Raw genomic sequence first — 23,536 nt, 5'->3', positions numbered from 1 at the left:
GTTTGCATGGCTGGCCCAGAGGGTGGTAAACAGTGGCACCAGGACTAGTTGGAGGCCAGTAATTAGTGTTGCAATGGCTGTTTTTGCATTTCAGTGAAACAGAACACTTCTCCTATATCACATCCATCACTACAGGTTATCATGCTTCAACTCATCCTAGCGAGCTGAAGTAGGTGAATGCTGAAAAACTGCTGGAACGATCTTAAGGAATCCACTCCCAATTCAGAGACTCATGATAATTTTAATCACATTTGAATATTCCAGAGATGACCATCTTAGCATATGTATGAAAAATACCATTCCTGTATTTGAAGGGGGGGTTTTAAGTTCCATTTATCCATTTTCTTAACAATGAGTAATAGGTGACAAATCAGGATTCTGGACGGGACTGAATTAGAACTAATGACAGAAGCTCAGTGTTAAGAGCCTCTGTCCTCTGGCTGCATCTGAAGCTACTGCATGAGCAACTTTTACTTAGAATGACTGAAATATTTCCTTTGGGGGAGAAAAAGGCAACAAAAAAAAAACACCCAAAACCCAACCCAACCAAACAGAAACAAACCCCCCACCTATTACCATCCCTATGAGCCAAATGTGCCTCCAATGAAACAGGCTTTACATGTCAGAAGGCCTTTTTTAGGGAAATGAATATTGATAATGACAACAGAATATTGGTCTCTGAAGGAATATAGATATTCTGGAAACATAACAGAGCTAATCCAAGAGCCCAGGCCCTCAAAGCCAGTATTTAAATGATGAACTAAACTACTTGTTTGTACCATTTAAACATGTCCCCAGGATCCATGCTTTTTTCCATATATATTCTTCTAGTCTGTAGCAGTTCGGTTAATTTTCTTTAAAAATTAGGTTTGGTGCCTAGTGTTGGGATGATGGTCACTGGTTTTAGTCTACTCCTCTAAAGTATCCACCACTGCTCTGAATGTACTATACCAAGTTACACAGTCAATGCATATCTTGTATTTGCATGTGTTAAATTTGTTTTCCTGAAGCCTTATAGCTGTTTAAATCTTTTAAAATTGGTTTCAACTGGAGGAATATTACCATACTAACAGTTTTCATAGGTAAATTTCAGTACTAAAAATAGCAATGCATTAAATAGCAACCCAAATAAGAAGGGACAGGGAATATAAAGAAGTGCAGCACAATATAGCACATAGCATGGGGGTTTCTGGGATCTTGTTGAATTAGAGGCTTTTGAAATAAAGATAAGACAAGCCCCACTACATGAAGAATAGCCACTCAGACGACTGAAGATAATCTTACATACCTAATAGCTTCTGCCATCTTAGTGCTTTCTTTTTTTCTATCATCCGTTAAACGTCGTATAAAATAAATAAAATCAAGACCACAGCAGAAAATGCTACCAACTGCACTGAACAGAACGAGTTTACTGTCATCTGCAGCTGCTGTGTTCAGTGCACTCTGGACTTCCTTCATTACCTGAAAATCAAAAATTCATTAGAATCTTTTTACTCCAATATTAAAAAGTAGCACATTGTTCTCCTCCCCTCCTCCCTCTGAGAGCTTTAATTTCTCCTTAGGATCCACTCAACCAGCAGATTAGAAAAGTTCACTTTTTTCATTATCCTAACATAAGAACATTAAATAAATACAAAAATGGTAGGAGAAGCTTTGCATTTCAAAAATGTAATTAGACAAAGATAATGAAATCATTAAGAACAGATCTATGAGATGCTATCTGTAACTAACGCTCTCATTCAGCATTTCTGTAATTTGGACAGCAGGTGGCACATGCAACCAGTTCAGAAAAAAACAGAACCTTAAATTAGGTTAAAGCTCGTTTCAGGTTGCACTTCGTGAATCACCACATCGTACAAAAGACAGTACATCTCCATGTTCAGATAACACAGTTCTTACACAAACACCTGATTTTAAGTGTAACTCAGTTCAGTTTGACATCTTACAAGCAACAACGTGAATCTTGTTTTGTGCACGTTTGTGCCTGAATAATAGGGATAAAAAAAGAGGCAAGGACTTGGAACTATCCCAGCACCCTTTCCCCCAAAATCTGAATTGTTCTGACCTCTGGATTTAGTGAATTATTTTCAGATGATTTTGTCGATAGCAAAATATGTGTGAATCCATCTTGTTTCCTGACAACAATGTCTCTGTACCGGTATGCGCTCTCCGTCTGCCTCACACTGAAACGTAGCCTTTTATCAAAAGGTTGATCTCTCCTGTCATCAATAAACCTTCGTTTGCTGGCTGTGACTCCTGTTACAGATGTCTGTATGTTGGTTGTACCATTGGCTGCTAATGCTTCCATAAAGGTGGATGTACCTGGAAACAGTTTAAATAATAACATTCTAGTAATTACATTACACTGGGCCAACGATTGCAAAATCCCTATTAGCATGAAAACAGGGTAGTCATATTAAGAACACACAGTAAAGATGAAACTCAGTCCCCTGGAACTGAAATGTTACAGAAATAGATTCCATGCACAGGGCAAAATTAAAGTGACAAAGAGATCCAACAAATTTATTTTACAGTTGTAAGAAAATACATCTTAAACAATCCAAACACACCAATCATCATATACTTATTTTTAGAAAGAGGGAAAGGTTTATTTAACATTCCTAATACCAATACACTTCAGTAGGTTGATGCTCTGCTTTCTCCCTCTCCGACATCTTTAACTCCTTTAGCAGCACCAAGACTGCAAAGAGAAAGCAGAAGCCTTTTGTTTCAAATGCCACGAGAAGTTAATAGATGGAAGAAAGTGACACAAAAAGCCAAATAAAGAACTTGATTGACAAGATCATATAAAGCATAATACTCTAAAGGAAAATGGAAATTAAGAAATACTGACTACCCTTCTTTGAGAGGGAAACAAGACCCATGCAGCAATGGATATTTGATGGATTCATAGACAATGAGATATTTCTCAAGTCTAAACAATTTTTGCTATTAGAATTGTCAAATAGAGCATTATGTCTTTCTGGTCTAGTTCCCAGTTACTTAAATAGATAAAATTTGAGGGGATGCAAGTAACCAGCCAATTCCTCATGACACAGAAGGGACAGGTTTTTCTGTATTACACATTAGAAACTTAACACCAACTAATTGGCACTTGTAAGAGAGAATAGGATAACATCTTAGATGTATAACCCATCTGTATGTTAAAGTCTTCATGTAAAGTCTCCATGCAACCTGTCAGACTAAAGTAATGGAAGTATGCATGGGGGGAGGGGGCAGCAGAGTTAAAATGCTGGAAAAATGTCTTGCAGGATAGGAAAGTTTTGTCAGCTTTTTCCTGAAAACTGAGGTCTGAGTCTGTTAAAACCTACTGGAATCCCACAGCCCTTGTCTCCCAAACAGGTATGTCTTAAGAAGTACAGTTAAACCAGAAATCGTTAATTAAATGCCATTGATGGATCTTGCTTAATTCAGTATTATTTTTCTGAAGAAGCTGCATTTCTCATGTTCTAATAATATGCCATGCTGTGAGTTTTAACTAGAAGGCTTCAAATGCGTGTCCAGTGTAGACATCAACCAGGCTCACCTAAATAACGAATATCCTGTATCTCCACACTCCAATTGTATTCAAATGTTGCTTCCTTTGACCACATGAAGTACGAAAGATATATTAAGAGAAAAACTAACTTAAACCCTAGAACATTACATGGTTTTTGTGTTATTTCAGGAACTGCCTGCAGATACAAATGAAGTCTTTATATCAAATATTTTAAAATAAATGAATCTTTGGTTAGAAAACTGTAATGATTAATTAGGCAAGTTTTCTGTCAAAGGAGCTATACAATAACAAGGTTTTATTTTCCTTCTTAGGGTCTCTTTATTGGTGTATGCGTGATTTAATCCTTAGCATTTGTGAAGAAGACAACTCAAAGTTTGTCAATTGTTTAAAGTGAAGAGCAAGAAAATGAATTCAGTTTGTGGTCAGAGACAGAGGTAAACAAAATGAAAAGTAAAGTTAGTATTAAATAACATCACGGAAAGTTCATGTTGATTCCTAAATTTTCACCTCTTACCATTTTTTTTTCATTGCAGCAGAATAAATCAAAATTTGATGCAGACCAAATAAGCAGCCAATGAGGGATGTCTTTGATACTCTTCCCTTCTAAACCACCTTATGCTGATTACATTCCTTTAAAAGAATTCAGAATGCTGCAGGAACAGCACCATTGTATTTCACTAGGAACACAAGACTACATGGAAAAATGGCTGCAATGGTTTGCTTTGCCATGGAAAAGGTAAATGAAAACAACTGAAAACACCTCTCATTTCTAAACCAAATACAAGATTTTATGCCTTCTGTCATAGTGAAAAAAGCAGAGAACCAGGACAGCATAATAGACTAGACTAAGCCAAAAAAACCCCCAAGAGTCAGTAAACTTGTATAAGAGCTATGAGTAGATCTTTTCCCACGACTCATGCTTCCAAAACCATACTCAAATACCAGAAAATTACTTTTGAGATGTAAGCGGCAATGATCACACACTTTGAGAGACGGAACTTTTGGCAAAGAGACCAAGACGTAAACACCCCACACCAGTTTTCATGCTTATTGAACTGGCAAAGAGGCCTTCCCATTTTTTGTATAAATTCTGCCTGTACTTGTCAATAGTTGCAGTTTCAAACCACAAACAAGGGACAGCTGCACTTCAGTGGAAGAAGTCTCCTACATCCAGTCTTGTAAACACACTTTTAGGCACATTAAAACTGGAAGATTTAACTGTACTGCCATAGATTCCCCCACATGAAACTTTTGCATTGAGGTTTCTTATTTTCAGGTTAATTACAACTGTATTTTATCATGTGAAAATATAGATTTCATAACAAAGCAAAAGCAGTTCTGCATTTTAATACATCAATAAAGACAGCATAGCAAAGACAACCAGAACACCACAGCACTCCTCTTATAAACTGAGCCTTCCAAAACAATAAGGGCTTGGAAAAAAGGCAGTTTACCCTGGATATTTGTCAACTAACGCAGAGCTATGTTGTTTACGAGGTAAAAACCCCTGCTTTTATAGTTACAAAAACCCCCTTCCAATGCCAACAATTAATGTAATGGGATCTTCTCAAAGCTCAAGCCATACTCCTACTGCACAAAGCTTCACCATACAGATGCAAAATGAAACTAAGAGGACTACTTGGTTTTGCAGCTGCTGATTAAAACCTGGTAACAGTCACATTTTCATGCAGCTGCTCTCCCAAGGAAGAAAAAAAACCAACAACCCAACAGATAAGAAAGGAATTGGTCTTACTCAAAGACAGAAAATACAGAACAGGAAAAGTGTCTTCATTCCCATTCCACTGGCAGAAAACAGGGAAAAAAAAAAAAGCCACCTCTCCAAAACATGAGCAGGGTAACAAGGAAAATGCACGATGCCAGACATCTAGATAAACAGTGTTAAAACCAAACCAAGTAACGTGCAACTTCACAACAAGCCAAAAGTCAAAATCCCACGCTCCTCTCTAAGTTATTCATGCCTCCCAGTTACTGCCTCTTGAATTTCTGAGAAGTTCAGTTTAGCTTACACAGCAAGCCTTGAATGCAGACACTTCCCTCCCTCCAACAATACTGGGACACATCCAAGCAGGTGCTCCAAAACCAGCTAAGCCTCTTTAGCACGCTTATTTTCAAGTACACCCGGACAAGTGCTGGTACTCTCCATTCAAAGGTTTGTCTGATAGAGTAGGCTGCTTCTGAAAGGCTTAGCACAGATGTCTAAGGAACAAGCACAAGAAGATGGGAGGTGTGAACATGCTGCCTGAGTATTTCCCCCAATTCCAGCCACCGGAAATTTAGCAGCTCTTAAAATCTGTATGTCCAGAACCACTGGCTGCACCAAAGCCCACATAATTAAATCCTCATTCCCACTGGGATTGTCCAATTTACTTCTGAAACCACTATGGTTTTGTCTTCTGAAGTATCTTTTGGCAGTAAGTTCTGCAACATACATCTTCACTTTATCCCTTTCATCATGTCCCTTCGCCAGGTTCATTAGTCCCAATCTTATTTACCCTTTCTGCTTCTGGAAGCAGACCAAGCCTGTCATTCTCCTCCATGCCTCTCCTTTTCTACTAAATCTTGGAATAGGGTCCAAGTATTCAAGATGGGGTTTTATAACATGATATATTCAAGCCTTTTGTCCCCTACTCCTTTTCCATAACAATTTCCAACTATTTTTTTAAACTAGCACCGGGCAGGTGTTTGCAGAAAGCTGCCCAAAACAAACCCATTGCCCTTTTCCTGAGCAGTAACATGGATTCAGGAACCAGTCATTGTCCAGGCACGGGTTTTTATTTTGTTATGGGCATAGTTTTGCCCAGAAGTCTGCTTTGTCCCTCCCCATTGCTTGGCATTCATCTGAGCTGAAAGCAGCCTCTCGTTTTAAATCACAAAACCACTTGGTGTTTTCAGTTAAGTCTGCAGTGCCCACCAGGAGCTCCAGGGATGCCCGTGCCTCCATGCACCACCCACATCCTCCCCTACACTAGGTGACAAAACGGTTAATAAGTGTCCTACCCGAATAAGCAAGTGAGAAACAGTGGCAACAACAATTTCTTACAGTGTTAACTGCAAAAATAACACTGTAACTGTAACTGGTTATGACTCAAGTAACAGAGGGGAAAATGTGATGTGCAGAACTGATGGGGGAAAATTGTAAAATTAAACAAACAAAAAGTGCTAGAAGGTGGCTGTATTTTTTCCAAAGTCCTTCCTATACTCCACTGCTTTACAGTCCCCTGTATACATAAGCCACAAGAATCCCCATTAGTTGCCCAGTGCTGGTTGCCTTGTGCCCTTTTTGCCTATAAACAGCAGTTTCCTACATGTTCATATGTACAAGCAAGCTCTAACTATAAACACCATTAAGCTTTTCCAGTGTTAACTCCGCACTACATCAAATACCTCACACAATGAGATGTTGACCCTGGACAGTGATACCGCAGTGCAAACGTAATATGTAACATCTTCCAGTAATTTTTCCACCTCTGCTTCAGCAATTACACAGAAAGTATTTATCACAATTGTAGTGTATTGGCACAGATTACAGAAATTTAAGATGAGAGTTCCAAAGAAAACTATGTATGTACCCATTTTTTGTCTCAGTACATGTATTTACATAAATACATAATATACATACATAGCACTTACATTTTGGAAACAAACAAAAGTACCAGCATCCTTTGAAATATCACTATAAATATTTTCAAGAAAAAAAAATCTTAATTTCTTGTACTTTTCAACTCAAATTCCTGCTTTGCTCTGTGTTTCTGAGTGTTCAGAAGGTATATGTCATTTACGAAAGTAAGGTATATTTTAGTTAAATCCTTCCAGAACATGGTGCTGTATTGATGCAACACAGAAAAATCACAGTGTGATCCATAATTAGCTGCACGTACCCTAGTGTTAGTACAGGCATCCCTAAAGATGCCAGGGGGAAGAGGGGTGGGGAAAGGGCAACACTTCTTCAGACTATAGGCTGTTGATCACTGTGATACCCTGCTGCTGGTGCTGAAACCTCCTCCAGACTCTTACAGTTGGGAGGGTGTGCACTGTAACTTTATCGTTTCTAATAAAGCTTCAACTGCTTCTTGATTCTGTTTCAATAGTTACACAAGCAACAATCGATGTTCTTTGGCTGGTTTTGCAAACATGTCACCTTTCTATATTGAAAAACGTGTAGGTTTTAAGCACAGATTAAGTGGCGAATTACTTTAGTAGCACTTGGTGGGACGTCAGTTCCACAGTAAACAGTCCTACAGCAGCTAGCAGGCTTGACTGTCAATGTGTGTCTTCAAATTGCTAAAAACCCCCACCTTTTCTCATGCCCTGTAATGTCTACTCTTTACCATGTATTTTGTATAGCTGTTAATTTTGTATGTCACTTTGAAACACTGGTCCCATAAAAACCTACAGTTCTTACAGGACACTGTTGCCAACAAAATTAACACAAGGAGACACACACACCGCCCCTTAGTAATAATTCTCTACTCAATTAAAAGTCTTTCTATCCTACACCAGTTTTCACCTTTGCTGCCATGTCACATTAGGGTAGTATCATCTACAGTAGCCATTTCCCCCCCCTTTTGTAGCTAGCTTTCTGTTTCTTTGATTACATACAGCATCAGTCAAATATATTTATATGTTTACAGAGGAAACAGCATTTCTCCACCCCTCAAGTTAAACAGGTTTACCTTAGTAAAAGATGGGAATAACAAAATTCTGAACCTAACACTTAAGACCATGTCCATAAAAACCAAAGGATAACATTAATAACATGCAATTTGGCAACAGGTGTTTTAAAAAGTTGAAGTTTTACTGCCTTTAAAAATGAACCATGCATTTTTATGCATAAGGTGTTATATAAACTTTCCATAGTCTTAGAGTGGGAAACAAAGTCCCCCTCCTAACAACTGCAAAAGGCTTTCCAAATACATCTCCATTCTTATTATTTCACTGGAAATACATAAGCAAACACCCATCAGGTGAGCAAACTCTTTTTGTCCTTAATCATAGCATCAAAATAAATTAGGATTGTTCTCTTCCCCCTTTCTGCTGCAGATTTAGACTCATCTGGAAGCGATTTTTTCTCCCATTGACTCAGGATGCTACTGGCTGACAATAGAAAACAGCGCACATAATTCTCACCATTTTAGCTGTTGCTCTAGGAGGCTGCAAGGAAAAAAAATATATGTGAAGATTCTTAAGCGCCTCTGATATTACTTCAGTCCAGAAATCCCAGCCATATTTCACAGTATGCACCAATGTATTTGATGGGGGAAGCAAAGAGTTGTATTTCTTTTTCTCACACATAAGTACAAATGGGAAAAGACTTCCCCAGGTTACAGATGCCTTTTGAAGGCCTTTTAATACTGGAAGCATTTTATAAGGAAGAACCCTCTTATCTTGACACTCTTGGAGCTGCAGGTTATGATACCATGGCATTCATTTGAAATGCTCTCAAATTTGAGAGTTAAGTAAGGACATCTCTCGGGGCTCATCTACAGAGGAAAGATATCACAAAATAGGCTAAGGCTGACACTTGAAATATACCCAGCTATTTCACACTAACTCCTAAGGTGAACACATTCTATATTAAGAATACTTCATAGCAATTTAATCCAATCCCCAAAGTGATTAAAAAAAATGCTTTCTTCCTGTGGAATAAGAGTGCCCTAATGTAAGGCTAGCCTAGAACAGATACTGCCAAAAGACATCCCAGGCAGCTTGCTGGGTGGACACAAACATACACATGCCAGGTATACATGACAAAATTCTTGTAATGACATCAAAACATTTCTGAAACATTTTAGCTAAATTATCAGTGAGATTTATACAGATGGGTATAGCACCACTGTGTTGGCAGAATACTTTCATCTACTTCTTTTTAAAACATGTCGACAGTCATATTTCATTCTTGTCACACACATAAGGCTTTCACTACCAGAGTTTGCAAGAGCTCCATTCACAACTGCCCTTCAACATCTGGCATTTCAATGCAAAAAGGCAGCAGAAAATGGGGGCTTGAGGGCTTTCCAAGGTTCAGGACACGGATCTGTAGATACAAGCTTTGCAAGAGATCCTAGCCCTAGAGTGCTCAGAGTACCTGAAGTGACCACCCCTGCTGGAAGATGCACCTCTGGTTTTACTTGTCTATCTCAAGCAAGTACATGTGTCTTTTCAGCTCCTGTCTAATGTCTACTATTAATAGTAAATGTCTCAATTTCCTGTGGGATTTTCACCAACAGGTTTATTATGAGGTATCAACAGGTTGCTAAGCTTGCAGCAGAGAGGCCATCTTCCAGTACCCATGCGTGCACAGCTGTGTGCCTTAACACCCTATACTCAGGTAACCTGCAGTATGCAATGCTGCTGGCTGCTACTAATATGGGGCCATCTATTCTGTAGCAGCACCCTCCAACAGAAAATACCGACCTTGACAGAAATAAGTGACTGGGGTTGGAAGGGGAAGCCTGAAGGAGGAGTCTCTTGAGTCTTCACTTGATGCCTTCTGGGTATCTCTTAGAAAAAAGCTAAATATTGCAGTGATGGATGTTTAGTCTTGAGCCTTGCACTTGGACAAGAGGGCTACTAGCTTCTGGAGCACTTCTGCTGCCTCAAGGTTTGTGGAGCAAAAATCAGGAGCTGGACATTGACACCAGGGGGAGGAAATATGGGTGAAAAGAAGATGAGAGGTCTCAGGAAAGTATAAACACAGCTCTAGAGCCCTTTGAGGAACGGCACATTCAGAAATGGCTGTGCCAGGCAGGTTCTTACTTTTGATTCAGAGGTACTCAACAGAAAGTAGTCTCCACTGGAGAGTCCAGGATTTGAGCCAAGATGATTTCTGAAAGACCCTTCCTTTAGGCAAAGTACACAACTGTTGTTTAAACCACATCTAAAGAGGCATTTGCAAACTGTTCTAGAGGCAATCTCCTCACCAGTTTTCCCAATATTCTGGGAAAATAAGCCCACATTAAGAGCAGGATGATGAAAGGTATCTTTGGGTATCCTATGCAACAGGTGCTGAATAGCTAGGTGCTCTGAACTCAAGAAGAAATTCAGCGCAGTATATCATCTAGTGAGATCTGTCCTTTCATATTGCTGCAGAGGAACAAATCCCAAATACGATCCACAGGCAACAGCTGAAATGGAGTACGATGGAAAGAAGTAAATAAAACCTGTGCTCGAGCTGAACCTGATCTTCCCTGGTTTTGACAATACTAGCTAGGATCAGCAAGTATGTGAGGATATGCCTGAATTGAAGCAGCCATGGAGAATGTCCAGAATTCTTTATTCTTCCTGTATTATACAACAATAATTAAAACAAACAAACAAACAAACAAAGAAACCCCACCAGAGGAAGTCCCAAAGTCAACAGGAGACTAATGAGAATGAAAGACTTGGATCAGATGTGTTGCATGAGGAAAACTTTTGTAATATATCCTCCCTTGATTAGGCTTTGTGCCATGTCACTGCAGGCAACTACTAGAAAATACAGGCAGCATTTGTCTTCACATCACATAGTCAAGCCCCACAGCTTGACCTCAGCACAAGTGGTATGGTTCTCCACATTTCGGGACTTGCAGAGTGAAGATCTTGAACGCGGCCATGAGTCTTGGGAAAACACTTATAACAAGAACGCCTTTTCATCAAATTTTGAAATCAAGAATACAGTGGCAAACAAGAAACTATATAAAACCGTGTCCAGGGTAAATCACTTGACAATAACCACAGCCAAAAGCAGGGAACAAGAGAAGGCAATGCTTCAATCTTGGCTAGCAGCTGGGAGAAACTGGAGGCAGTGAGCTGCCCTAACCCAGCACGATGGATCACACACATCATGGGTAGCATTTGAGTGAGTACTCTTCATATTGCAGAGGAAAGCATTCAGCTTCTCTTTAAGACCTTAGTCTTTCTACTTCATTGACTGTTGTCAATGAAGGGAAAATCTCACAGACAAAACCCCTAAACTGATAGCTTCATAATGCACTAATTAAGTAGTTAACAGTTGCTGCCATACATAGAGAGTGGTGCAGAGCTGCAAGTGTCTTCCCTCAGGCAACAGAACAAGTCAGTATAGAAGCCAGGATTATTAGTTACAGGTGGTCGCAATTCCCAAAAGCTACTTTTCCCTGTAAAGAAGTTGTATATGTCTAGATTTAAGTACAAGTAGCAATATTGATACTATTGCAGAAGAGTTAAAGGAAGCAACAGAATAAGCACTATGATATTTAAATGGGACATATTGTTGCAGCAGCACCAATATATTAACATGAAACCACAGCCTTGAAGAGATTATGAAGACCAATACTAGAAGGCTGAAATTTTGAAGGGGACAAAATAATCAATGCATTAGGAAATAACAGATGTGGCAGGGGAAAAAAAAAAACAACCAAACCCCCTTCCCCCCTGAAAACCAATGTGGTTTAAGGCAAATTTCAGAACAAGTTTAGAAAAGCTAAACCAGTTAAGATCCATTTCAGAAAACAGGATTTAGCACCGACTATCAACTGTGCCAAAACCAAGAGAGGCTTTCTTAGGTACCATAATGCCTGTTACTACACAAGAGCAAGAACAAAGTATGTCATATCTAACGCTTTAAATCAAAGTGTGCCATGGCCTCAGAGATAATTTTATAGCTTGTGTAGCTGGCAATAGGAAAGTAAGACTTATTTGTGTATTTGGAGACGGAGGTAGGAGCACATCTTTTCAGGGGAGTTGTCCTGGTGTGATCATAGTTCAAGAGTCAATTTGTAGATTTTTTAAATGCTATCACTGCAAGGGCATGGAAGGGCTTGGGCCCCAAACCTGGTAATTTGAGACAGCAGGGGAAAGAAAGGGGGAAAATAAAATAAACAATAATGAAAAAAATCGCCATTTGAATTCTGGCCTTGGTAGGTAATTGTTGCAACTCCAATTATTTAATCCCAAAGCCCAGCACGGGAGCCTCAAATATTCAGCAGGAAGTTCATAAAGCTGTGCTCAGAGTTACATTTAGTGGTTCATGGGTGACAGGCTCTGAACATCTTTAGATACAATAGGCACCTTAAAATGCTGAATCCTGCCTTAGGAAAAAATCCATTAACAACACATAGAGAAACCAAAAACACCAGAGGAAGTCACTACATAAAAGACAGGAGAACTACTACTGAGTAAAGCAATGATCGTGTACACAAAAATAATGGGACTAGTACATAACTAGTCACAATTGAGAGCTCTATCCATTTAAAACATGTCATAGATGAAACAAAATGACAGACGACTTACACAACTGGTTGTTTCCTAAAACCTGCCAGGAACCCACCTGTTCCAGACAGATTCCAACGCTAAACCAAGAATATAGAAAATAGAAGCAGGTGAGTATCAACAAATGGAATTGAAATGTAATTTCTACCAAGATGAATGCTGTGCAATTTTAGATAAATGTGTTATGTAAAAAGATATTGCATTAAATACTTTTTAGATAAATAGCAAGATAGCACAGTCATAAGGAGAGGGTGTATAAATGGAACTAAACTTAAACAGTAATTGAATTAATTTCTTCAGGAGTGAGATGTAGCTTCAATTAACTCCACATGGTTAAACAGGTCAATAGGAACTGAGGGGGAAAAGAGAATATGCTATACTTACAAGAAAATAGGAAGTAAAGAACACTGGGAAGAATACAGGGAGATGCTAAAACAGATAAAGAGCGGATATTAGAAATGCAAACCAAAACTCTAAAGTTCTCATAGTTACAGATGCTAAACACAAATAATTTTTCCAGTTATTAAAAAAAAAAGACAGAAGAATTTGACCAAAAATAAGAGTGAAATGTAGTGTAAGTAACAAAGTCAATTAAAATATTAGTGGGGAAACCAGCATGCCATAAGAAACCAGACAAGATTTACAATGAGTATGAATATATTGTACTTATAACAAATGACAGACTTCGAGGCTTGAACATTGTAAGATTGCTGAGTGACAGTAAAAAAAGAGAAACAGACAAATGTGATGGTCTATATGGGAAATGCATCACAGTAAGTGAAATACCTCTGAGACTTGCTTACTTTAAGATTAGACAATCTGGAAGATACCTTGAGTAATAAAATACGTATTCATTTCAGAGAGAGTTGGGAAAAACCTAAAAACAAGACCCCAAACCCACCAAAATCCTAAAACAAAAAAGGGGGCAACAAATGAAAAGCCTTTAAACTCTGCAGTTTATTTCTGTTCATAAACAAGACTGCTCTCAAAATCATGTTTCAAAAGTGTCATTCTGTTTAAAACCTCCTGGAGATTCAAAGCAATACCCAGGAAAGCCATGCTGGATACTGCAAAGAAATGTTATAACTTCTTACAAGGTAGATTATATGGTTATAATATAAATATATATGCCATATTTTTACCAGTATTTTGTAGTTTCATATCATCAAAAAACCCCAAGCAAAATAAAGAAGCCTACCCATCACATATACGCACATCTAATGTACATGTCAGGCTTTGAAAATATCTCAACACAGGAGCAATCCTATTTCACTCAGCATCAAAGCTGTATATATAAAATGTAGTGATATGAAGTTGGAAATACATTAAAAAGTAAAAGTTATCAATCAAAAATTAATTTTACTTTATAAAAGTCCTAAAACATGAAAGTTCTTATTGATGTCAAGAAGTGGGAGTCAGTAACAACAAAGATTTCAGGGTCATTGCACGATAATAGTAACATTCTCTGTTGTTGGGAGTTTGATATACAAAGCTGTAATAAACTCTGTATCTCCATTTGATCTCAGAATATGTTGCCATATGGTCAATAGTTACGTGAAACAATGATATTGCTTATAGCTTTCTATTCTGTTATTTATCTATATATCAGTGTACTGTGATTTACAAACCCAAACACCTTGTCCATTTTTAGTTACTGTGGTAGGTTACTTTTCCCAGTGTAGCAACATCACAGAAAATATCACACTATCAGATATTCCCCCACAGCTCAATTAAAAGACTATCGATATCTCAGTGGAATTTATCTTCAAGCTCTTCTTTTGAATCATTCTAATTAAGAAAAATGCTACAGTGGGATCCTCCTTTTCATTAGTTTGTAAACAATTACATGCTTACTGAAATTTCTAAAAGGATGATTGTGGGTTTTCTTTAAAAGACAAAAAGTTATTACTTCTTCCCCCCTTCTTTCAAATCAATAGGAGACTATGAGAAAGCAGCAGCACATTTATATGCTGGCTCAGATCAGACCAACACTTCAAACGTATTAACGAAGCTCATCCCTGCTACAAGAAGGAAGAAGTCTGCCACAGGTTTGTCCTTGTGCTCGACTGTCTTTGCCAGCAGACTGACACTCCATTTCACTGGCAAGTTCAGGAAAATCAGTCAAGGGCCTTCTTCCATGAGCTTCTCCATACCCCTGTGATCTGGGCAGGCAGCACAAAATGAATTACTTATCATTACTTAAACAGCCATATAGCTTACATAACATGGAAATTAAGATGTTTTTCCCTTTGCTGCTCTGTTTCTTCCCTGTATAGTCTGTCAGACCAGAAACAAGTATTCATTGCAGGTATTTCTGTCTAACCCAGAAACAAGGCAGCTGGGTTTCTTAATACCTTCTCTCCCTCCACCAACAGATTTGCTGAACAATTCCACCAGAGCTTCCAAGGTTAAACCAAATTCTAGTTTAAAACTATTTACCATCACCAGTGTTTCCACCCCCTTTGGTTTTCACAGTTTTAAGACAACTGGAATCTTTATCTAAATTTACAAAAACCATTAAATATAGGTCAACTGCAGAAGAATAGCCAGGCAAAAGTATCAGTGTTTTCCTATTCTGTGCTCACTATTTGGACAGAAATATCAGCTTATGACTAAGTAGCAAGAAATGAGTAATAAACTGACATAAACAAATGAAGACATGCCAAAAAAACCCACAAGACCCAACAAAATTAATTTAACAGGAGGAACAAGCCAGACATTTTTGCGGGGTGCATTTGGTTAGCTTTCAGATTGATCAGTTCCTGAGTACTGCTGCTGACCAAGCAGGAAGCAAGAATGTGTGGGGAAGGGGTGGCAGAAAGCGGACAGGATAACCAAGAGTAATGTGAAAAGCACGTCTAAAGAGAACAGCAGCACGTTTCCAGTTTAAATAATACACTGACTAGCACATAAGAATTATAGAAAAAAACACAGTTATTTCCTCATGTAAAGCATTTAAAGTATGAGACTGAGTCCCAGTATTACAAAATGATTTATCTGCACAGGAAAGTGGAAGAATTGAAATCATCAGAGAACAGGTATCACTGTAGTGCTACCATACTCTTTCATGACCTACACTCTACAGCATTTTTTAAAAAAACCACCTGATGTGAATCTACCTCTTAATATTTCAATAGCATGGCTACATTAACATTGAAATTATGAACAACTTTTGCAAGCAAAAGGCAACTTCCAGTTCAGAACAGATTTGTGTGAGCTAGTTTATTTGGACTAGTTTATTTGTACTTCAGAAAACATCATGTGATAAAAAGTCTTTAAACTTTCCCAATTAGAAAAATAATGAGAAAGACCACTGCAGGTATCTGCAAAGGAAATACAGCACACTTCATTGCTGGCATCAATTCGTAGTTTATCAAGGCTTACCTACACAGCAAAGACATCAGAAAAGTTATCACAGAAAAGAAAATGGGATCAGAAGCAGACAGGATGTCCTGCTGAGACATGAGCAAGAGTGGGAGGTGGGACATGAAGCCACATATCCACTGAGGCTGCCATAATCTGCAGTGGTATGAAGCACAAGCAGGGGACATAAGGGAAGTGTGACTACTCGTCACCTCCTCTTCACGAGCAGGGTCTTCCCTGCCTGCTAGGTCCAGGACTGTCCCAGTAGCATGAGTTTTGACCATAATAAATTCTAGAGTAAAATGCATAGAATAGGAAAGGAGACTAACGTTCAAGCTGAGGCTCCATAAATTAATCTAACAAATGCTCCAGTAAGCCCTTGGAAAATGTTAGAGTGCCCTGACATGTCTGAGAATTATATTAGTGCAATATATACTCAGAAAGCAGATTTGGGACTGCTTAGCTGATGATTTTGTCAGCCTTTTGAAGGACAGAAAACACTGCAACTGATAAAACCTCTAAAGCTGTTGGGAAAATTGTTTTTTCTAAACTAGTGGCTAAGGTAAATAGAAGAAATGCGCTTTGACATGAAGTCTACTACATGCCATGACATGTTGTCTATCCTTTAAAAGGTACATGGTTTAGCAGTGGATTTGGCAGCATCAGGTTAACAGTTGGACTCTATCACATTAAAGGTCCTTTCCAACCTAAATGACTCTATGATTACCAGCCCATGAAACAGCTCTGTTTTCAGACAGACTCCCAGAGTGCCACTCTGGGTGGTTCTTTCACAACTGCTCTTTCCAAAGACAAGTCCTTCACCACGCACCAATCTGTGTATACCAACCAGCAAGCAAAGCCTTTCCCTTTATTTTATGCCGGTTAAGGTTTAAAACAGTACAGTTTAAAGTTTAGAATCCCTTCCTTTTCATCTAGCTTATATATGTTTCTTATAATATACAAAAAACAAATACGATGACCATGAAGTAGGACACAGTCAAGAACAGAAGTGGGCAAACAGTGGATTTTGGTCCAGAGGGTGAACCGAGACACAGCAAGAAACTTCAACAGGTGGTTCTTTTGTTTTCAGATTTACTCCTTCTAAGTAACATCTTTTAAACTGTTCTGAAGCAAAATTAAAATGCTGCTTCAAAACAAAGCCCGATGTGCATTTAATAAATTGGAATCATTTGTAAAGAGGATCCTCCTCTCCCTTGTTCTAAGCTCCGCTTTTGTTGCAACTTCTATTGTTAAAGTGTTGCTCATATCCATTCAGAAGTAAAATAATTATAGCATTTATTACTAGGGTTAATGCAGCTGTCCTAATTACTTTGCTGTATGAACACAAATACATATTATTGATGTTACTTGTAGTAAAGATAAATAAGAAACATAATAAAATTTGCAAACACTAATACAGCACTTACCTCACTAGCTTCTCCTTGAGAAAGGTTAAAATTCAAGCAGAACAAACCCAGCACTACATCCTACAGGTAGATTTGAAATTTATCACAACTTTAGTTCCACATGTATTTAGCTGAAAGCCAGAAATGATTCAATCTCAAATTCTGAGATTGGAAGAATGCTTCTCTTATGTAGTAAAGGGAAACCAATGGCTTGAATTCAGGCCTGTGCTGTTTCAAGATTGCTCTTTGAAAGGGTCTGTCAGTGATTTTACTCTGCTTTGGTAATATAAAAAACTACACGCGTCAGTGGTCACAAGGCAATTGGAAACAACAACTTCTCACAATTATTTTCCTTCCAAAAGCACTGGAGAAAAACCTCCCTTCCAGTCAAGACTCTTCTACAAAACCCAAAGCTTTTGTCCCACACAGCCGCACTAGCGAGCTAGGGCTGTACAGCCACACTACACAACCAGGCAAATAACCAGGACCCATAAGCAAAAAGGGTGAAGTATGGTCCATTTAAAATAACAGACATCCATTATGCTGTGTTTTAATTCCACTTTACCATAGGCCCAAGAGATGTCTTTTAATGTTCTCATACAGCTAAATACTTCAGGAAAAAGTAAATTCAACCTAGACTCTGAAAGCAAAACAAGATTTTCCCATTTTGTATTCTTCACAAGCAAAAGTAGCTCAACAAAAAAGCCAAGTACCTCCAGAGATGTGATTTTCACTGAAAATTTCCCTCATTAAATCTCCTCTCCCCTGCATCCATGACTAGCTAGAATTGTATTTCTGATGTCCCAAGGGCATCTACAAAAGCAGATGGCATTGAGACTTTATTACACTACCAAAAACACCGTCTGCTTCAACAGATGACCCTCAAAAGGAACCTACCTCCATGTTGCAGCTCCTTGTTTTTATTTCTGTACAGTGATATAACAGCTACTAGTCTTTTTACTAGCTGGCACATTCTTTAACCACAGAGCTACAGGTGTCTCCCAATAACCCTGATGGATTCCCCTGCATGTGAAAACCATTTGACTGAATCAACAACAGCATCTGCAGAGCAGTCCTGGGGGAGGAGGATGGATTAGACAACAAGGGTCTCTTCCAGCCCTATTTCCCAGTATTCTGTGATGTATATGTGATCACTCTATATAGCATTTATGCCTTTTGTCCTGACCTAAAAGCAGTTGCTTTTCAACAAGATGGAATACAAAGACAAGGTACCCAGACCTATGGTAGCAGGTGTAGACTAGCAAACTGTAGAGAATGACAGTCAGATTCTTAGCTGACTGCTGCTTTCAGTCCTGATGGGGAGCTCTCTACCTGTGTCCTTGAATGAACCCTGAGGGTGAAAAATCCTCTTCTGTGGGGATGCTCATGTATTTGCCTGGGAAGCCACAACCACAGCTCCAATACATATCTGTATCTCTGCTTAAGGTTTGATGTTATGTAAGATCTTTGTAAGAATGCTCCTATGGATTGCAGTCTCCATTCCAAACAGATAATCTCTGCAATAATATGACTGTTACTCCTGTTTTATACATTATTTGTAAAATACTTCCAAATCAAGAGACTGGACTCTATGGCTGGGTACAAGAAATGATAGCCTTCTAACAGTTTCACAAGACTGAGAAAAATAGCCCGTGGTAAGATGAAATGTCTAATAATAAGTGATCAGATTAAAAATGACAACTCTTTTCTCTAAGGGTAAGGAACACAGTCATTCATCTGGGGAAACTGCTAATCTGCTTTGGTTTCAGCACAACCAAAATACTATCTAAATTAAATATGGGTGCTATTATTGGATAGAATTTGTGTAATACATTTTGGACTGCTCAAGGGAGTTTATGACCAACTCTCGAAGTCATTCTTTGAGATGACCTTCTGCAATGCTTTGCGTTAAGCTAGAATTTGGCAGGGTTGCAGGAAGAGAAGTAAAGCTAGCCTGATTCCTCTGATATTACTGGCATTTAAGTTCGGACCATAGTAAAATCAACTTTCCCCTGATGTGGGGGAGCCAGGATAGAACAATGGTGAGAGAGGACATAGGGAGTTCAAGAGCAACATGTTTGCCTGTCTTACTGTAGTTACTGAGGGGGGATGCCTACAGTTATTTTTTGAAGGTATTTTTTTCCTTTCTTGAACTTACAGTGTTTTTGTGTCTGCATGTGTCTCCAGTGGTGCCCACTATTACTGTATTACTTCTGAATGCTGAAAGTTACTTAGCCATACAAAGCATACTGGGGAAGGGGAAAACAGATTTTCCATAGTCCCAGCCAAGCAGAGCCAGTTCTCTCTTGAGGGGCTTCAACTTCCTCCTTTCCCCAAACTAATCAAGCAATACTTTGCAGGTAAACATCAACCGGAGCAAAAGGAGTGTTCAGTAGCTGAACAAGAGTTTCAGGAGGGTCTTCCACCCTGATGATGCTTTAGGCCCTCTGCCAGTTTGCAGCTGCTGTCCCAGGCTGGCAGGCAGGAGGTGGTGGGCTCCCCGCCAGGCAGACATTGCAAGGATGCAGCAAGGGCATGGAGTCACTCTTCTACAGCGAAGCACAAGATGACATTATAAAAAGATGGAAAAGGCTGATGAAATTCATCAAGAAGGAAAGGGGGAAAGGGGGGAGGTTTGAGGGGGAAAGAAGTTGAAGCAGAAGGAGTCTTTAGCTGAGTGCCAGCAGAGGCAGCCACAGCTGGTTGTAATTTGGTGAGCAGCCCCTTCCCCACCTGGTCTGATCAGAGAGAGCCTCAGCTGTCCCTCTTCCAGCCCTCACAGCCCTCTCGGCACAAAAGGAGATGGTTATAAAACTCACCCCCAGGTGTTTCTAAAGAAGCCTAGCTAGCAGTGCAGCATTTCTATGCTGAGAATATCCATTTATTGAAAAGGAGACTGTCTACTTCCTCTACTCCAAGCATCCTGTTAGTAGGAAACATTTGCAGGCGCTGTTATGTTAATCTCCAAGCCAAACTACGCTCAGTGTAGGCGATCTTCAGGCAATGTAATGGATAAAAAATGAAGAGGGTTTTGCTGAGTGTGCACACAGTCAAGTCTTTTTAGAAAAACTTAACAGGTGGCCAAGTCTGAAAGGATTTTAACATGATAATAAAAGCACATCTCTTGACACAAAGGACAAAGCTCTGTTCAATTGCAAGTTGTTGCACAAAGGCTCATCTAGGCCTGACAGTTCAGGTATTCAGCAAGCAAACTGACAGCAATACATGACATTCTCAGGATATGGGAATTCCTGACATCCCCTACATTTCTGCCATGTAATTCCCTCTAATGCAAGCCCGGTATTCACCACAGAAGATTCTGTTACTGACATTTTCCTTTGCTTCCCTTTCTTTTACTTTTCTGGTAATGGGCATAAGTTTGTGTGATATATGAAGAGAGCCTGATGTTTATGCCCCTCCTGTTCCCAAAAGGCAAAAAATCTCAAGCCACTGTCCCAGAGTTTAAATACAGCAAGTAAGATGGCCAGAACCAATTCCAGTCCCAATAAATGTGATTTATAACGATGACTCCCTGTTACAGTTTCAATGGAAATCTACCCATCTGACATCGCTGCCACTGAAAGTCAGCCTATGCAAACATATACACACTAAAAATTCCATGTAAACTTTCTTTTGTTTTAAAATTTCTTATTGGAAAGGATGTCCCCTTATTTATCACAGTAAGTTATGTTAGTTTGCACTGAAAATTGATCCCTCTCATCTGCTTAGCAAAGCCGCATTTATGATTCAAGAGAATCAATGACTGTTTAATTTAGTTTCTTTATATTTGTTTTTTGCCAGTGCAACTGATTCATTTATTCATTTACTATGTGGATTTTAGTATTAGACTTCATTAAAATCATTCAACATTGGCTTATCTAATTTACACCTATAACCTGTATTTCAAAAATCGCTGTCGTTATCTCTTGGTAAAGACTCATTTCTTGGTTAATTTAGCAATGTGACCATGTTAAAGCCTATTTTCTTTCACAAAATATGATGAAATATATCTATGTAAAATACATATTCTTAAGTGTTGCTACAAAACAGCAAATATGAAATGTAGTAAGACATAAACAATCAGAAGCACACAGATATTTCTCTGCATATACACATACATTAATCCTAAACATACTATATTGTGAAAATCAGTCATTCAAAGTAAATATTAACATCCCTATTGAAAGCTCCATGTGCTGAAGTTTCATGGATTACTATTATTAATAATATTACTAATAAAACCACCCAACATTTAAACATTGTCCTTGAACATCAACAGGAGACTTAGAGCAAAAAGGCCAGTGGAACTTAGAACGAACTAGATGGATCATAACCTTTTAAGATGAGTGAGTAAGAATATGGACCTTATGACAGGATCAACATTATGGCAGTCCTAGTCACTAGATCAGTGGAGAATAGGTGGAATATTACTTGTGTTGTGCTTGTAACAACTGCAATAAAATTGCTGCAACAGAATCCTGGGTATTCCACGCAAACACATTTGGTCAGAGTGTTTGCCTATGGAATTCTTTTGATTCATAACAATGTACAATGTTTTGAGAGAAAGATACACAGACAAAGAAAATAAATACCCTCTAAACTTTAAAATATTTGTCTTTTAGCTGTCAATCTGTTTCACAATTTAAAAACTCTAACAATAGTTGTAAGAGAAAAAAAAACAAATGTAGTCCCTAAACCAACCACAAACACTGACATCCTAGAAAAATCTAAATATTTTGAAGATGGAAACAAGACCAAACAAGCAAAATAAAGAACATCCTTCTGTAGACCTTTATGCTAAAATTAACTTGCAAAAAAGGGGGTCTATGGAACAGTGATCATAAAATGAAGCTTATATATGACATGTTTTCTGCAGGTTTCATTTCTATCCCACCCTATATGACTTTTCACTTCACAGCAACTGAAAAACTGTGCTCCACTGTGAGGGCAAACCTGAAAACCAACCAACCAATCAACCAACTAACAAGCTAAGAAACCTATTAGTACCAAAACCTTACTATGGGGATTGCACTGAAAAAATAAAAACAGAACAGAAAGACTGAAGATAACATACTGAGAAATAAAAAGCATAAATCTGAACTTAGTATTGAGCCATCAGAGGAGGGTTTTTTGTTTGAGAAGCAGTAAGCTTAGGAAAGTATCATAGTATCTGCCTCTACTGTAAATGAATAAACTGACTTCAAAGACAGAAAAAAAAAGTTCCAAAAAGCCCCTAAACCACATCTGCATATCTTCCCAGGTGAAATGCAACTTTTTATTAAAACCACAAAATAAAGCTTTGAAGAAATATTAGCTCTTTCATGCAAAGATCAGAGTACAGTAAACTATCTGAATAATTCTAAAGCAATTAATGACTAGAATTATGCACTTTAATTATGAGAAAACCAAACACCTGCCAGTGTGTTGATAAACGTTCATACTGGAAATGAGCACAAAACTCTGTAAGAAAGAACATAACCATAAAATAAGATGAGCTATGTGACAGTGAAGGAGTACTATGTCCTTGGTATTCGCCTGTTTCAAACCAAAATCTAGATCTCAGGAATGCTACAATTAATTATGGCAGGTTACTGGAAGAAGCTTATAAAATTGCTAACTTATATTCTGTAATGCAAACAAGACAGCTCTACCTCTCAGCTGAAACTATCTATTTTATTTATATTATGTACTGAAACTAGGTCCAGAAAAGCAATTTCACATGTGTCATAGGAAAACGCTGATGATATGCTCTCAAAAAATAGTAGTCAGAATCGCATCTTTCCTTTTTAAAACAACTGTAACTTTTACAGGCCACAAATCATTCAACAATTTGCTACTGAGCCTTTCTTCCACCAGACTGAATTTTTCAAGAATCACACGGGAAAACCATGGGAAATTCAAAAGACATGGAAGAGGCAGCAAAACCCCTTAATGTTCACAAATGAAATTACTCTTCACTGAGCATAATTGTCTTCATCAAACGAAGGGATTTAGATCA

The 23,536-nt window shown here is 38.4% G+C and overlaps 1 protein-coding gene across 1 annotated transcript in view; it reads right to left on the bottom strand.

Annotated features, from left to right (window-relative positions):
- Positions 1-23,536, bottom strand: part of CDYL (chromodomain Y like) — a 106,430-nt gene that overhangs the window by 7,705 nt on the left and 75,189 nt on the right. Inside the window, exons 3-4 of the mRNA XM_005149917.3 lie at positions 2,066-2,322; positions 1,289-1,461 (exon numbers count right to left, since the gene is read on the bottom strand). Of these exons, the coding sequence (XP_005149974.1) occupies positions 1,289-1,461; positions 2,066-2,322 (430 nt within the window). The remainder of the gene's footprint in view (positions 1-1,288; positions 1,462-2,065; positions 2,323-23,536) is intronic.

The sequence above is a fragment of the Melopsittacus undulatus genome, chromosome 1, assembly GCF_012275295.1.
Source record: "Melopsittacus undulatus isolate bMelUnd1 chromosome 1, bMelUnd1.mat.Z, whole genome shotgun sequence".
Taxonomy (NCBI): domain Eukaryota; kingdom Metazoa; phylum Chordata; class Aves; order Psittaciformes; family Psittaculidae; genus Melopsittacus; species Melopsittacus undulatus.
The sequence above is the reverse complement of the archived record's forward strand: the minus strand, read 5'-3'. Positions and strand labels throughout refer to the sequence as shown.